This window comes from Vombatus ursinus, unplaced genomic scaffold (genome assembly GCF_900497805.2).
Source record: "Vombatus ursinus unplaced genomic scaffold, bare-nosed wombat genome assembly UNPS02014636.1, whole genome shotgun sequence".
Classification (NCBI taxonomy): domain Eukaryota; kingdom Metazoa; phylum Chordata; class Mammalia; order Diprotodontia; family Vombatidae; genus Vombatus; species Vombatus ursinus.
The window spans coordinates 44,968-61,338 of NW_020954414.1; the positions used below are offsets into that span (position 1 = coordinate 44,968).

General features: G+C 38.8%; 1 protein-coding gene and 1 non-coding gene across 2 annotated transcripts in view; both read right to left on the reverse strand.

Annotated features, from left to right (window-relative positions):
* NCAPD2 (non-SMC condensin I complex subunit D2) overlaps window positions 1–16,121 on the reverse strand; it is a 39,860-nt gene extending 23,739 nt beyond the window's left edge. Inside the window, exons 1-8 of the mRNA XM_027861294.1 lie at window positions 15,980–16,121; window positions 12,654–12,729; window positions 12,256–12,314; window positions 11,605–11,780; window positions 11,136–11,275; window positions 10,426–10,553; window positions 10,001–10,124; window positions 9,692–9,839 (exon numbers count right to left, since the gene is read on the reverse strand). Of these exons, the coding sequence (XP_027717095.1) occupies window positions 9,692–9,839; window positions 10,001–10,124; window positions 10,426–10,553; window positions 11,136–11,275; window positions 11,605–11,780; window positions 12,256–12,314; window positions 12,654–12,729; window positions 15,980–16,106 (978 nt within the window). The 5' untranslated portion in view covers window positions 16,107–16,121. The remainder of the gene's footprint in view (window positions 1–9,691; window positions 9,840–10,000; window positions 10,125–10,425; window positions 10,554–11,135; window positions 11,276–11,604; window positions 11,781–12,255; window positions 12,315–12,653; window positions 12,730–15,979) is intronic.
* LOC114042608 lies at window positions 11,865–12,189 on the reverse strand. Its single transcript, XR_003569003.1, has one exon. It is a non-coding gene; the product is annotated as a small nucleolar RNA U85 (small nucleolar RNA).
* Window positions 16,122–16,371: the final 250 nt, after the last annotated feature.

Here is a 16,371-nt window from a genome sequence, read left to right on the forward strand (position 1 = left end):
ATTAGAGATTACCACTGCACTAAGACTTTTGGAATATTAAAAGTTTCATATAGGAACAAGAACCTAAAAAAACCAGCACAAACTAAATCAAGCCAAAAAACCCTGAAAATAATTATGCTGCAAATTATTATGTATATGTACATATATATAAAACCATAAAATCTCCTGTTTTTTTTTATTATAAAGAGATCCAAATTACCAGAACATGAAGCAGAGATCTTATACAATCCAATTTTAGAAAATGAAACTGAGGAGGTGGAGCCAAGATAGTAAAGTAAGAGCAGAAACTCACCTGACCTTTCTCAAATTCCCCTCCAAACAACTTAAAAATAATGCCTTAAAATGAATTCTAGAGCAGCAAAATCAACAAAAGGATGAATGTGAAACAGTATTCCAGCTTAAGACAACTTGGAAGATTGACAAGAAAAGTCTGTCTCACTGGGATAAGAAAGGAATGCAGTCCAGCACACTGTACTAGTGGGGGACCTCAACCTTCCCCTCTTAGAACTAGATAAATCTAACCAAAAAATGAGTAAGAAAGAAATTAAGGAGATGAACAGAATTTTAGAAAAATTAGATATGATAGACCTTTGGAGAAAGCTGAAAGGGAATAAAAAGGATTATACCTTCTTCTTAATGGTATATGGCAGCTACACAAAAGCTGACCATGTATTGGGACATAAGAACCTCACAAGCAAATGCAAAAAAGCAGAAATATTAAATGCATCCTATTCAGATCTTAATGCAATAAAAATGACACTTAATAAAGGGCTGTGGATGCATAATTGAAAATTAATTGGAAAGTTATCTAATCCGAAAGAAATGAGTGAGTCAAAGAACAAATCACAGAAACAGTCAATAATTTCATTAAAGAGAATGAAAACAAACCAAAATTTATGGAATGCTGCCAAAGTAGTACTTAATTGAAAATTTATATCTCTAAATGCTTATATCACTGAAATGGAGAAAGAATGGATCAATGAATTGAGCATGCAACTAAAAACATGAGAAAGAGAACAAATTAAAAATCCCCAATCAAACATCAAATTGAAAATCTTGAAAATCAAAAGAGAGATTAATAAAATTGAAAATAAGAAAACCATTGAACTAATAAATAAAATTAGGAGCTGGTTTTACGAGGACAAACCCCCCCCCAATAAAATACATAAACCACTGGTTAATTTGATTAAAAAAAGAAGAAAACCAAACTGCCAGTATCAAAAATGAAAAGAGTGAACTTGCCACCAATGAAAAGGAAATTAAGGCAATTATTAGGAGCTATCTTGCAAAACTATCTACCAACAAATCAGACAACCTAAGTTAAATGAATGAATATTTACAAAAATATAAGTTAGCTAGATTAACAGAAGAGGAAGAATACATAACCCTCTTTCAGAAAAGATATTGAACAAGTCATCAGTGAGGTCCCTAAGAAAAAATCTCCAGGACCTGATGCATTCACAAGTGAATTATACCAAACATTTGAATAACTCAATAGTATACAAAGAATCTCAATAGCATACAAAGTATCTCAATAGTATACAAACTATTTGGAAAAAGAGGTGAAGGAGTCCTATTAAAATTCCTTTTATGACACAAATATGGTGCTGATACCTAAATCAGGAAGAGTGAAAAAAGAAAGAAAACTGTAGACTGATTTCCCTAATATGCATATTGATGCAAAAATTTTAAATAAAATATTATTTAAACAAAGCACAGCAATACAGCACAAGGATAAGACACTGTGACTAGGTGGAATTTATTCTAGGAATGTAGGATTGGTTCAGTATTAGGAAAACTATCAGCATAATTGACCATATCAATAACCAAACCAACAAAAATCATATGATTATCTCAATAGATGCAGAAAAAGCTTGTGTCAAAATACAACATTAATTCCTATTAAAAATCTAGAAAATATAGGACTAAATGGAGCTTTCCTTAAAATGATAAGTAGTCTTTATCTAAAATGAACAGCAAGTATTGGGGATGAGCTAGAAGTCTATCCAATAAGATAGGGGTAATGCAAGGATGTCCACTCTCATCACTATTATTCAATATTGTACTAAAAATACTAGCTATAGCAATAAGACAAGAAAAAGAAATTGAAGAAATAAATATACACAATGAGGAAACAAAACAATCGCTGTAGATGCTATGATGATATACTTGGAGAAGCCCAGAGAGTTAACTAAAAAACTAGTTGAAATAATTAACAACTTTAGCAAAGTCAGAGGATATAAAATAAGCCTATATAAATCATCAACATTTCAATATATTATCAATAAAATTCATCAGCAAGAGATACAAAAAGAAATTCCATTTAAAATAATTGTAGAAAATACACAATACTTAGGAGTCTCTCTACTCGCCAAGACAAAAAGTGGAACTATATAAACACAATTACAAAACACTTTCCACACAAACAAAATCAGATCTAAACAATAGGAAAAATATTAATTGCTCATGGGTAGGCAGAGCCAATATAAGAAAAGCAACAATTGGTGGAAGCTAGGCAGCACAGTGGATAGAGTACCGGCTCTGGAGTCAGGAGGACCTGAGTTCAAATCCAGCCTCAGACGCTTGATACTTACTAGCTGTGTGACCCTGGGCAAGTCATTTAACCTCATTGCCTAAGGCCCCCTCCTCCCAAAATTCTACCTAAATTAATTTGCATATTCAGTGTCATACCAATTAAACCACCAAAAAAGTATTTTATAGAGCAAGAAAAAGTAATAACAAAATCCATATGGAAGAAAAAAAGGTCAAGAATATCAAGGGAATTAATGAAAAAAATGTGAAGGAAGGTGGCCAGCTACACCAGCTCTCAAACTGTGTTTTAAAGTGGTAATCATCAAAACAAGCTGGTATTGGCTAAGAAAAAAAAATAATGGATCAGTAGAATAAATAACATACACAACACACAGTAGGAGACAACCATAGTAATCTTGTGTTTGATAAATGCAAAGATCCAGACTTTTGGGACAAGAATTAACTATTTGACAAAAACTCCTGGGAAAACTGTAAAGTAGTTTGACAGAAATTAGGAAGAGACCAACATTTCATACCGCATATTAAGAAAAGGTCAAGGGGCAGCTAGGTGGTGCAGTGGATAGAGCACTGAAGTCAGGAGGACCTGGGTTCAAATCCGGCCTCAGACCAAACACTTGACACGTACTAGCTGTGTGACCTTGGGCAAGTCACTTGACACCAACTGCCTCACCAAAAAAAAAAAAAAAAAAAAGAAAAAAAAAGAAAAGGTCAAAATAGGTACAGTATTTAGATATAAAAAGTGACACCATAAGCAAATTAGGGGAGCATGGAATAGTTTGTCTGTAAGATTTATGGAAAGGGAAGGATTTAGTATCAAGCAAGAGACAGAGAACATTATAAGATGTAAAATGGATAATTTTGATTATATTAAATTAAAAAGTTTTTGTACAAACAAAATAATTTAGATTAGAAGGAAAGCAGAAAATTGGGAATATTTTTTACAAGAAGCACCTCACCTCTCAAACTTACAGAGAAGTAAGTAAAACTTATAAGAATGAGTCATTCCCCAACTGATAAAAGGACATGAATAAGCAGTTTTCAAATGAAGAAATTAAAGCTATGAAAAAATGCTCTAAATCACTATTGATTAGAGAAATGCAACTCTGAGGTACCATCTCACACCTATTAGATTGGCTAATATGACACAAAAGGAAAATGACAAATAGAAAGAATGTAGGGAAAACTGGAGACTAATACACTGTTGGTGATAATACAGCAGTGAGATGATTCAACTACCCTAAATAGTAATTTAGAACTATGTCCAAAGGACTATAAAGCTGTACATACACCTTTGACCCCACAATAGCACTAGAGATCAAAGAAAAGGGAAAAGAACAAATGTACAAAAACATTTATAGCAGCTTTATGGTGCACCGGCCCTGAAGTCAGGAGGACCTGAGTTCAAATCTGGCCTCAGACCAAACACTTGACACTTCCTAGCTGTGTGACCCTGGGCAAGTCATTTAACCCCAACTGCCTTAAAAAAAAATTTTTTTTTACACATAATTGGGAAAAATAAAATGTTAAAATTTTTTAAAAAATGCATGAAGGTAATGAAACAAAAGAAGATGAAACTGAACTAGCTATAAAAGAACTACCAAAGGGAAAAACTCCCAAGTCAGATGCATTTACAAGTGAAAAATATCTACATATAAGACAAATTATTCTTTAAAACGGAGGGAAAACAACACTCTACCAAATGTCTTTTATAAGTAAATGCTGGCACCCACCCCATCCCCTTTTTCCTCCACCAAAGTTTAGAAAAGACAGACCCTTGATACCAGTGATGAAACTTATGGAACTTGGGTGTGTTGTGAGGTAGTATGGAACAATTCCTGAATGAATTAAGGTAGAATGAAATATAAGGAGAAGAAAGAATAGATTATGGATCTGTTTAGTGGACATTGGGTAGAAATGTAACACTGAGTAAAAGGAAAAGGATACTTACATGTTGATTATCTGAGACAGTTGTATTGGGTATATGGGGAATGGGTTGGTTCGAGGGCCAGGAAGAGGAAAACAATCCTTCAATCCTTACACGTTTAACAAGCAAGAGAGGCTACAGGCCCTGGGTCCTATATAAATATCTGACTGCATAATTCTGATCCTCAGTAGTCTCCACACACAGAGGAAAAGACAACTCTTGGGGAAAGGCAGACATGGATGTGAGCATAATTAAGAGCATGTAGAAAATGCTTGTGATTAAATATTTGTTGGTGTCCCTTTTTGTGGAACCAAAAAATATAAAAAAAGCAGGTGGCCATTGACTGTGATACATGAATGCTGGAATATTACATTCTAAGAAATGACAAACATGAGGAATTCAGAGACTTATGTGGATTGATGCAGATTTAAGTGAGATCAATATATATAATGACTACAATAACATAAATGAAAACCTCATTGAAAAGGAAGATGATGAGTTCAAAGGCCACCTCAGACACTTGACACTTACCAGCTGTGTGACCCTGGGCAAGTCACTTAACCCTGATTGCTCCCCCCCCCCCCAAAAAAGGGCAGCTGAAAACAGATCAGTTGCAATGACCAACCTTGGGCCTTAAGAACAGATGATGAAACATATTTTCTGCCTCTGGGTAAAGATGGAGGACTAAAAGAGCAGAATGTCACATATGTCATCAGAATCCATTGGCTGGTTTTGCTTTACTATTTTTCTGTATCACAAGGGAAAGTTCATGGATGATTTTGATGTCAAGAAAAAAAGGCACCAGGACAACATTAAAAACAATACAATACTTGTGTATGGTAGTGGGATGGGTGTTACATCAAAATCACATTTTCAATCAGGCATGGTCATTTAGCTTAGTCTTGACTTCTACATAGCAATGCAGTGCACAACCTTCCTAACTGATCATGGTATAAAACTGAACCTTAGATAGGCACTAAATTTTCAGAAAGGAGTGTGGGGAAGAGCTGAACTGATGGTGCAAATATCAATGTTCTTTGTTGTCAAGATCACACATTCAATTTAACAAACATTTCAAAACATACATCAGGTAACCACACTAGTAAATGGTCATTAAATCATAGGATGCCATAGAGTAGGAACCCAAACAACTGCTTCTTTCTCCTTCTTACAGATGGCAAACTCACCTCCTATTTCCTTCATCTGAGTGATTCAGCCCCTTTCCCCTGCTACCCCTCCCCATGCTGTTGTCCCTATCTGGCTTACTTTTATCAATCCCTCCTCCCTTTTCTTCCAATATCCTACCTTTCCACTGGGACCTCAAGAACCCTCACTCTGTTATCAATAAACTTCCCTTTATTCTAAATCTCTTTTTGTACTCATGGAAACATGTTTTTGACCTTAAGACACAGAATTAATGACCACCTCCTCTAGTCCTTGGTTGCTCCTTCTCTCAGGTCAGTGTGTATAATTTTACTTTGGTTAAGATGAAAGGGCAAGAGCAAACCCACATCTCTTCTACTCTCTATATCCCCAGAAAGAACCTAAAAAGAAGCCCTGTACCTGCTTGTTTTTATTAGAGATCTTAGTTCCTCTATTAAACTAGCCTATTCCAAAGTGTGAGGAAAGCAAAATTGTTAGTAAAACAAGCCTCTAAACAAGGAGATCTAACAAGAGACAAACTGATTCCCAGAAGTATTTTATCAATAGAGTGGAACAAATCTCAACCCCAATACTTACTACCTCCATGACCATAACCAAGTCACTTAACCTCCCTTGACCTCAGCCTCCACATTTGCAAAATGAGGAGACTGTACTAGTCTTTGAGGTCCCTTCTAATGCCAGGTCAATAATCTTGTTAATTTCTTGTAAGCATATATGCTTTATCATATGTATGATTTTATTCAGAAACTCAGCTGTACTTGAATAGGAACACAGACACAGAGACACACGCAATTTGTGTTGTTTTTACTTTAAAAATGTCCCAGTTATTTCTTGTTTCTCACTGACCTTGCATTCTTAAGGTTCCTCCTGTCCCTACTGTTGGCAAAAAAAAAAAAAAAAAAAAAGCACAAAAACAAACCAACCCCCCCCCAAAAAACCCAAACAAACAAAAAAACCCCTCAAAACTGTAAAGTCACCACATTGGTGACTTTACCTGAAGTGAGGTAATTAGCTGAAACCAGCCAACTTTATCAACCATCTGAAAATTCTCTCTTCCCATTCTGGGACTACATCTAGGGCAGATAAGAATAACTCTTCAAAGACCTGGCCCCAAATTCGTTCACAAGTTAAAATTTAAGTTTGGCTGCTGACTCTATGAGCTCTGTGGTGGATACATGTATATATATACATCTTTAAAATAGTTGTCTGTGTAGGGGGGTGGTAGTTTTGATCAGAGCATCACAGCCTACTAAGAGAGTAAGATTCCTTTCTGCATATCCAGAAGGACCAAAGCTCTCCTCAAGGTTACTGTGTTGTTTTTGAATATACACCCCAACTGTTGGTATGGAGTACTGGTAGATAACAGCATCCACCATGGGCAGCATCCACCGTGGGCACACAGTCAGACACTGAGGCCTTGTGGAATAGACCACAGATGGGAGTGTGTGTGGGCCCTAATAAGCAGCTATGCTCCTCATCTTGCCATGAGACCAAGAGCCAACTTACAACACCCCAACATTTCATCCCAAAATCTCAGTTTCAGTACATATGTACATGTTGAACATGAGTTGTCTTTCATTTTGCTTGTGAGGCCACCAACTTCCCAGAAAAGAAAGCTTTTGCAGCTAAGGGGTGACAACCAACAAGTCTTGCAAGCCCAGTTCAGACCCCCATCTGTAGCCTTCTTGCATCTGCATTAAGCCCTCCCCATGCCTGGAATGCACCTTGTAAGGGCTGGCACAAACAGTATTTGTCATTAACGCTACAGTCACCTCCTGGCCCTCACCCCACCTCCTAGCACAGCTCTCTCTTGCCTCAGTACACCTGGGCTATCCTCTGGTGGATGCTGTGATCTTCCCAATAATTTCCAACAATGTAAGCTTGTGGAGGATGGAGACTATTCTGGGTTTGATATCTGGGGCCTACTACAAAGGCTCACATATGTCAGGACTTAATTTTTGTTTGTTGAATTGAACACACATCTGAAAGATATAATTACAAATTACAAATAAGAATTATGCTAGTACCAACTATTACTCAGTCCACCTCTCATGGGGGTCTAACATTCTTTATAAAGAATGCTAGGTGGCTCAGTTGATAGAGCACCAGCCCTGAGTTCAAACTCAGCCTCAAACACTTGATACTCACTAGCTATGTGACCCTGGGCAAGTCACTTAGCCCCAACTGCCTCACAAAAAAAAAAAAAAAAAAAAGAATTATCCTCATTTTACTGACAAGGAAACAGAGACAGATGTATGACCTGTCTTAGTTCCTGAAGCAAATTTGTGACTGGGTTTGGTGGTAACCAGGAATCTGGTGTCAGGGCCGTGGTTCTTGACCTGAGATCTATGAACTTCTAACAAGAATTCTGTTAACTGTATTTCAATATAACTGGTTTTCTTTGTAATGCTATGGATTTTATTTTATGCTTTTAAGAACATGATTCTGAGAAAAGGTTCATAAGATTCACCAGAGTGCCGAAGGTCCATGACACAAAAAAGGTTAAGAATCTCTGGTTAGGACTTTTCTTGGTTATTATACAGTAAGCTACAGAATGAAAATTTGTTTGTATGATTTCATATTTATAATGGGACCTGGTTTTTTTTGCATTCTCAAAGGGAGGGGCTAGGAGGAGGGACAGAATGTGGAACTGAACAGCAAGTGGGTGATCTGAAAAAGCTCACTGTTTGGAGGAAACTAGGCAGGCCAGATGGCAGTAAGAAGCCTCAGTCTCAGGAAGGAATGGGATTCAGAGCCAGAGCTGAGTCATTTTGCTGAACGAGAATTGCTATCTCCCAGGACCCTCAACCCCCACCCTCCATGAAGCGTCCTGGAAGAGAAAGTTCAGAAAGCAAACCGGAAAGGAACGAGATGCATTTTCATTCATTGTATATAAGATAAAAACACTTGTAAAGTCCATGCTGGAAGGGGACCTTGTAGATTACCTTATCTAAGCCCCATATTTCATAATTTCTTTTTTAAAAAGAATGCCCCCAAAATTAAGAGAATGGTGCTGAATTCCCCTGAGAGTTGCAAAGACTCAACCAGGGCACATGACTTTTAGTTCAAATGGTTGCCTATTAAGCTTAGCATATTTTTGAGGGGGAGAAGGAGAAAAAGGAAGGGATGTTTAAATCTGTGACTTCACAGCTATAGCTAATTTCCAGTGATGGCTTTTTCCTCTTTTCATTTTTTGTCTACAAAAAATGCCATTTGTTATGAGTTGGCTCTCTGAGTGGGGGGAGGGGAAGGAATAATGGAGGATACTATGGGGATGTAAAAAACAAAAGACAGCAGTAAAAATGTATTTTAAAAAAGAAACCAGGTTGTACCAAATAAAGATTTATGGTTTCATATACAATTCAGTTAGCGCCTTTTGAAATAAGCTATAACTAACCAATACATGGACAGAAATCTGAAAATATGTGCAATGTGCAATCCTTATGGGCCTCCCACCTCTGCAAAGGGGTTTCAGAGAAATATTTTCCCATAGCCCTTCTTTCAATCCACGCTTTTCATTATAATTTTGTAACAGTCAATTACTTTGGTGTTGTTCTTTCTGTTTATTGATTGTAATCATTGTATATACTGGGTCTTTCTTTTCTTTTTTGACTCTGCTTACTTCACTCTGCACCAGTTCATGTAGATCTCTCCATATATCTTTTTATTCATTACAATAATCATTTCTTATACCACAGCAAAGTTCAATTACATTCTTGTACCAGAAACAACATGATTTCTTTAAATATATGTAATAAATTCACCATTTAATTAAAAAAAGAAAAAAGAATTGCTATCTCTCCCTACCAGATCTGGATACCTAATGTAGCAATGGGAAAAGTAATGAGGCTGATCTGGTGCCCTTTCACTAGCTACTTTGCTGCTTCTATAAACAAGGGAACTCAGGGGAACTCTCTTTCCAATACCACAAAACCCTAACCATTCCACTTCTTGAAAATGAAGGCATCTCTAAAGAAACAAGGCACTCTTTTCACAGCAGCTAAATTATCTTCCCAAACAAGCATCAGAGATCCTCAAGGGCTGACCTACCTCTCCATCCAAGTGATCCAATAAGACACTCATACTGGACATCATAACAGTTGGGACTTGTTCTGCTAACTCTGTCAGGAAACTTGCATAGCCCTTAGCTCCTGAAGTGTCACGACTTAATTCCTGAGGGCACTTTTGTCCAATTTCTCTATGTGAGCAAAAAAGCAGTTAGGCCTTAACAAAACCTAGGTAACAGAAAAGTGTCTGAGAGATTTCATACCTAAAGGAAATTCAGATCACAAATTTCTCAATTCCTGCTTCAAATGTCTCTCTTCTGTGACTGAGAATAAAGGATCACAAGATTCTCACCTTACAATTTCCCCCACTATGCTTTTCATTCCATACTCAGTTGACCAAAGGCTCACAGCTGCCACCAACACAGATACCAGGTGTTCAAAGTGCTGCAACATCTGGATGATTTTTAAGGTAGCGCCTGTCAAAAAACATGAGGTCAGAAATTAGGGAGTGGAGAGCTAACATGCATATCATCATAACATGCAATTATCTCATTTTCTCCTCACAACAATCCTGGGAGAGAGGGTTGTTTCAGTTTCTTCATTTTACAGATGAGGAAATGGAGGCAGACAGAAGTCAAATGACTTGCCCAGGGTTACAAAGTGTTCAAAGCCAGGTTTGACCTGGGGTTTCCTCCTCCTGGCCTAGTGTTCTATCCTCCAAGTCCCATAGCTGCCTGCCTAGTGAAGCAGCTGGAAGGAGAAAAAGGGGCTACTCACTGAGCATGTGGTTGTAGCGTGTCAAAGCTACCCCAAGGAGGTGGGTGATGGCTTCCCTAGTTGGACGGTTCTTCTGGTGGCTAATGCTGGGGTTCTCAAGAAGTCGGTAGCAGCAGCCTGTTAGCAGACTAAGAGAAAGGAAGGTATTACAGCTGATGAGACATAAAGCAGTCAAGTGTGAGCAAATGATAGGTCCTTGTCACAAGGATTCCTAGGCCCTGCCTCATGCACCCCATTGCCACCTCTACCAGCAGCAGTCTGGCTTTCCTGGCCTCCCTCCTTTCACAGCTTTCTCTCTCCAACTTTTCCACCCTGTGTACCATGCTTCTCTTATGAGCTGTTAAATGAGTAGTAGTTTTAATAAATGTCTGACACTAATGATGTGAAGGGCCTTTTCCAAAGAACAATTCTACCTAGTCATGTAGAACTCATGATGGTTCTGGTTAGTAATAAGTTCTCTGTTCAGAGAGGTCTAACTGCCCTTACCTGTGAGAAATGTTTGAAACATTACCTAATCCTCCTTCCAACAACAAAATATGACCCTGTTTATAATTCTTGTTTTTCTGATGGAAAACCCAGTCAGAGAGACAGAGAAAGCTAGAAACAGAATCTCTATTGTTCTCCAGCCCCCATACTTGGTACCACTGTTACTGGAGATTTAAAATCTCCATCTGCTCCATCAGTTCCTGCCCTCCATCCTAATCACTCACCTAACAAATTCTTCTTCAACCACCGAGTGGTTCCACAAGCGGTAAATGTCTAGCTGCAGAAGCTGTGTTAGCGTTTGGAGAATTGGTTGCCTTGCTTCTTCCCAATCAAAGCCTTGAGCCTTGGTCCGACTCTTTTTGCCCTGAACGGAACAAAGAATAAACTGTATCATAGAAAACTGAGGAGCTCAGAACTGCCAGCTTAAGCATTCAAACTAAAGGCCACCAAGAAAGCTATAGTACAAAGTCACACTAGAAGAAATATTAGAAATTCCAATATAGAGAAGAGTTGCTACTTCTGTCAAAGAAGTCTGTACTAGGATGCCCTTCAATAGCCCCTTCAACCAGAAATGAATGAAATAAGAAAGGATGCTCTGGACTAGAAGTTTTCCTCTTCTTCCTCCATCTTCCTTCCTTTCTACCCTCGCCACTGTCCTCCCCACAACCAAGAGGGCCAGGAACTCCAAATTACCTTTCCTCCATGGTCTATTAAGCTTGTCTTGCTAGTTGTGGCCTCAAAAGATTCCATGAGGCGGATCAGGGCATAACAATTCATTTTGAGGGCATTGAGGTGGGCACTTCGATCTGATACACTCAAAGTTGTGTCATCTAGGACAGCTGGGAGATCCTGGGAGTGACGAGACACCACTGCAAAGGGCAGGATCTGGGAGTTAACCATGCCCACCTTCAGAATACACCAGGCTCACCCCAACCTGGCAGGACCACCCCTTCAGCCATCAGATTACCAAAGATCTGTGCTCATCTCTTGGCGGCTATAACATAAGCTAAGCCTTCTGGGACCCTTGACCTCAGTACCTAGGCTTGCCCTGTTACCTCTGCTCTACTGCAGTTACCTGGATCTTTCAGTAGCAGCAGGATCACTCCCCTTAGGGGAAGATGGGAGCAAAAGAGGTGGAACTTCTTGTCGGTCTGCCCTTACAGCAAACAAACACAGCTCTGTATTGCCCACCAAGATTACAGACCTGGATGCAAGGTAAGGGTCCTAGGGCTCAACCAGACCAGCCAAGTAACAATAGCCTGGAGATCATCATATGGCTGCTACAGTTCAGCAAAGAGTGAAGCCCCCACCTTCCAAAATCCCTACCCTTCACCCCAGAAACACCTTTCATCAGGAATTCCAAGGCATCTTCCTTGAGGTCAGGATCAATACTTCGAAAGTGACTATGAGAAAAAGGAAAGCAGTAAGACAGCAATCTGAAGATCACACTCCAACAGAGATCAAGAACAGACTAACAGAACTGGTTATAATGTAAGTGATCCAGTGCTTGAAATGGTAAATGACACTATGCAATAGAACCAGGGTAACAACAGGCTACTTATAAGGATAAATGACAATCAGTAGAGTTCCAAGTAAATTACCCAGAACTGTGGGGTAGTGAGCCTATAATCTGAAAGTTCAGGAATAACTTACAATGTGGCAGTAAGGTATATTGGAAATATTTTGAGAACAAACAGCCAGTCACCACTTCTTTTTAAGGTATTACTAACTGAAACACTTACTGTAATATGCTATAGAGTGTGTCAAAATGCTCCAACACAGCTAGAGGCCCCTGCATTCGGAAGGCAACCTGGAACACTGCCAAGAAGAAGACAGAAATCCATCAAATGTCCAAGGTAGTGAATCCCATCTACACATCTGGGAGGGAAAAGAATCAAGTTCCATATTTTCTTCTTTTTGGTAGATACACAAGAGTCTATAGGCTTGGCCGGCATATACTAGATGTGGCTACATTTGAGGCTATGATCCTTTATTTTAAAGTCCTCCACTGGATATCCAAGAGAACAGGTACAGATTTAATCCACTACTGGAGAAATTATCCTTAGCTCATCCTTCCAAAGAACAAACCTCTTCCTGAGAGAGAGAGTGAAAAGTTGAGGATGACACTTGCGTTGTTGGCCTGGGGGACTGGGAGGATGGTTATGCCCTCAAGTCCCACTTCCCCTCCTAACAGTGATAGGTTAATAATGCCTTCAAAACAGCAAGAGTGCTCTATGGGGATAATTACCTAACAGTTTTAGAACTGATATCTCCCTTACTCTCTGGATTGTACTCCTATCCCTCCACTTGAATGATATGATACATGGTAGAAGAGAGAGGGAAAGAGGATAAAAAAAGAAAAAAAAGAAAGAGATAGGTACTATTCTCCCCAATTCAAGGAGTCCTAAGTCAGCTGTGAGGGAGGTCAGGCTAGATCCCTCCTCTGAGTCTGTACTGCTACCTCACTGACTGCCAGACCTAAACAGGTAACATATCCATATTATGTTGTCCAAGGGCAACCTAGCCCTTGCTGCTGCTTGCCAATCATTTCTGGGCATATAACTTCCAAATCAACATCTCTAACCCTGACTTCCCACAAGAACTTCAGTCTGGTTCTTCCAATTCTCTAATAACTAATTTACCTTAAATTAATCATATCCAAAACTGAACTCATCATTTAGATATCCCACAAAACTGGTTTCCCTTTCCTATTACCCTATTTCTGTCATTAGTACCACCTGACTACTAATATCCTAGGCAAGGAACCTCGGGATCATTTTCTAAGGAATCATCCCCCTCTTCTTCATCCCTCTATCACCACATCCTATAGGTTTTTCCTTCTAAATATCAACCTTTTGCATGTTCAGGTTCTATTATTTCAATGGTCTCCTAATTAGACTCCCTACCTCTAGTCTTTTCTCCCACTACAATAGTACCTATATGGTGCTGCCACATTCATCCCTTTGCTCCTCAAGAAACTGCTGCTTCAAACACCAACTCCCTCACCTAGCTTTTGAAAACTCTCCATCATCTAGTTTCATCTGACAACCTTATTTCCCACTGTTCTTTAGTATTCTCTCTATGTTCTAGTCAGGTCCATTTTCTGAGCCTCTTACCCAAAGAATGTTCATTTTGACCTCTTTGCTTGTGCTCTTGCCGTACCCCAACCTAAAATATCCCTTCCCCAATCCAAATTCTAGACAATTCCTCCAGGCTCAGTTCCAATTCCAATGAAGCCTGAATTGAACTTTTATTGTACTTAGAGTTAGTACCATGCAATTCAATCAATCAACAAGCATTTATTAAGTCCCTACTATGTGACAGGCACTGTGCTAGCTGCTCAGAATACAAAAGTCCATCAAGGACTTCCCCTCCAGGAGGAGAAGACACGGTTCATTATCGTTCCTCACCCAGTTTGCATTTCAGCCAGATTAGCCTAGCAGCTCTTAGGTGATCTAATCCTATCTCCATGCATTTGCCCAGATCACCCCTATGCCTGGAATGGAATCCCTCCCCATTTCTGCCTGCAGAAATCATTGTACCAAAAAATGATTTAATCAGTCAATTAAAAAGAGGGTGGGTGTGTGTGTGTGTGTGTGTGTGTGTGTGTGTGTGTGTGTGTGTGTAAAAAGAAATTTAACAGAAGGAAGTCTTCAGGAGGTCAGAGCAATACAGGACCATATTGGAAATACCATAGCACAAAAAACCCAACCCCAAAAACATTACAGAGCTTAAGAGTTTCACATAAAATTCTCTTCTATGTTTAAAGAAAACAATCCTTTCTTAGTGTATTTTATCTTAATTTCACCTTTCCACCCATCACATTCTACCCAATATAATACTTTTTTTGTGAAAAATGTATTCCCTTGTTAAGACTCTACATTCCTACAGGGCATGGAGCCTTTCACCTTTGCAATTCAGTTCAGAAAACATTTTTTTTTTAATTTTCACATTAGTCATGTTGTAAAGAAGAATTAGAACCAATGGAAAGACCCACAAGAAAGAAGAAACAACACAAGACAACAAAAAAAAAGAGAGAGCAAATAGTATGTCTCCATCTGCATTCAGACTCCAAAGTTCTTTCTCTGGATGTGAATAGCTTTTTCCATATAAGTCTTTTGGAGTTGTCTTAGATCCTTGCATTGCTGAGAAAAGCTAAGTCCCTGAAAGTTAGTCATTGCACAATGTGGCTATTATTGTGTACAATGTTCTCCTGGTTCTGCTCACTTCACTCAGCATCAGTTCATGTAAGTTTTTCCAGGTTTTTCTGAAGTCCACCTGCTCATCATTTCTTATAGCACAATAGTATTCCATTACGTAATTCAAATATCAAAACTTGTTCAGCCACTCCCCAGCTGATGGGCATTCCCTCAATTTCCAATTCCTGGCCACCACAAAAAGAGCTGCTATATTTTTGGACATATGGATCATTTTCCCATTTTTATGATCTCTTTGGGATATAGCCCTAGTAGTACTGCTGGGTCAAAGGGTATGCACATTTTTATAGCCCTTTGAGCACAGTTCCAAATTTCTCTCCAGAATGGTTAGATTAGTTCACAACTCTACCAACAATGCATTAGTGTTCCAATTTTCCCTCATCCTCTCCAACATTTATCATTTTCTTGTTTTGTCATGTTAACCAATCTGATAGGTTTCATGTGGTACCTCAGAGTTTTTTTTATTCGCATTTCTCCAATCAATAGTGATTTAGAGCATTCAGCAAACATTTGTTAAGGCACTGTATTAGTACAAAGATGAAAAGAGACAAAACATACAGAGTATCTGAACAAAAATTCAGAAGGGGAAGCAGAGGTCTAGTCTAACCAAGACATCAACAGGTAAATAGAAAGATGGCAGTCATACAGAAAAGTTTTAAACTTTAAAAGTATCTAGGATTGGAGAAATAACTGCTCAATAACCTTGAGGAGAAGCGGACAATTACTCTAAAAGGAAATTCTCAGTATCACTGAATTCATTGGGACCTAGAGAACAAATGAATGTCCCCCTAAGAGTAGAAAAACTGAAGGATGGGGAAAAGAGGTGAAAAATAAAGCTGACATCTTCTTACCCCTAAGCTGTGAAGGAAGCTGTTTGACAGACAGTACTTCTTGTACCACATACTGGTTGACTCCTCCACTTTTCAGCAGCTCCTCTGGAGACAGTGGTAGATGAAAGTCACACAATTGAGGGGGCATCTTCCTACTGACTCCCTGGGCTAGAAAACAAAGACCAGTAATTGCTAGGGACTGCCTATTTCCTATGTCAACACGATATTGTGCAAGGATCAATGAACTCAAAAAACCTGGGTTGAACTGTAGTGGTGGTAGTACTAGTAGCAGTACTATGTACTATGTATGAGTATGTACGTAAGACACAGTATGACTATGTATGTATGACATAGTATGACTAAAGAACAAGTCACTTTAGTTTCCTGAAATGCAAAATACTTGCCCTGCCTAC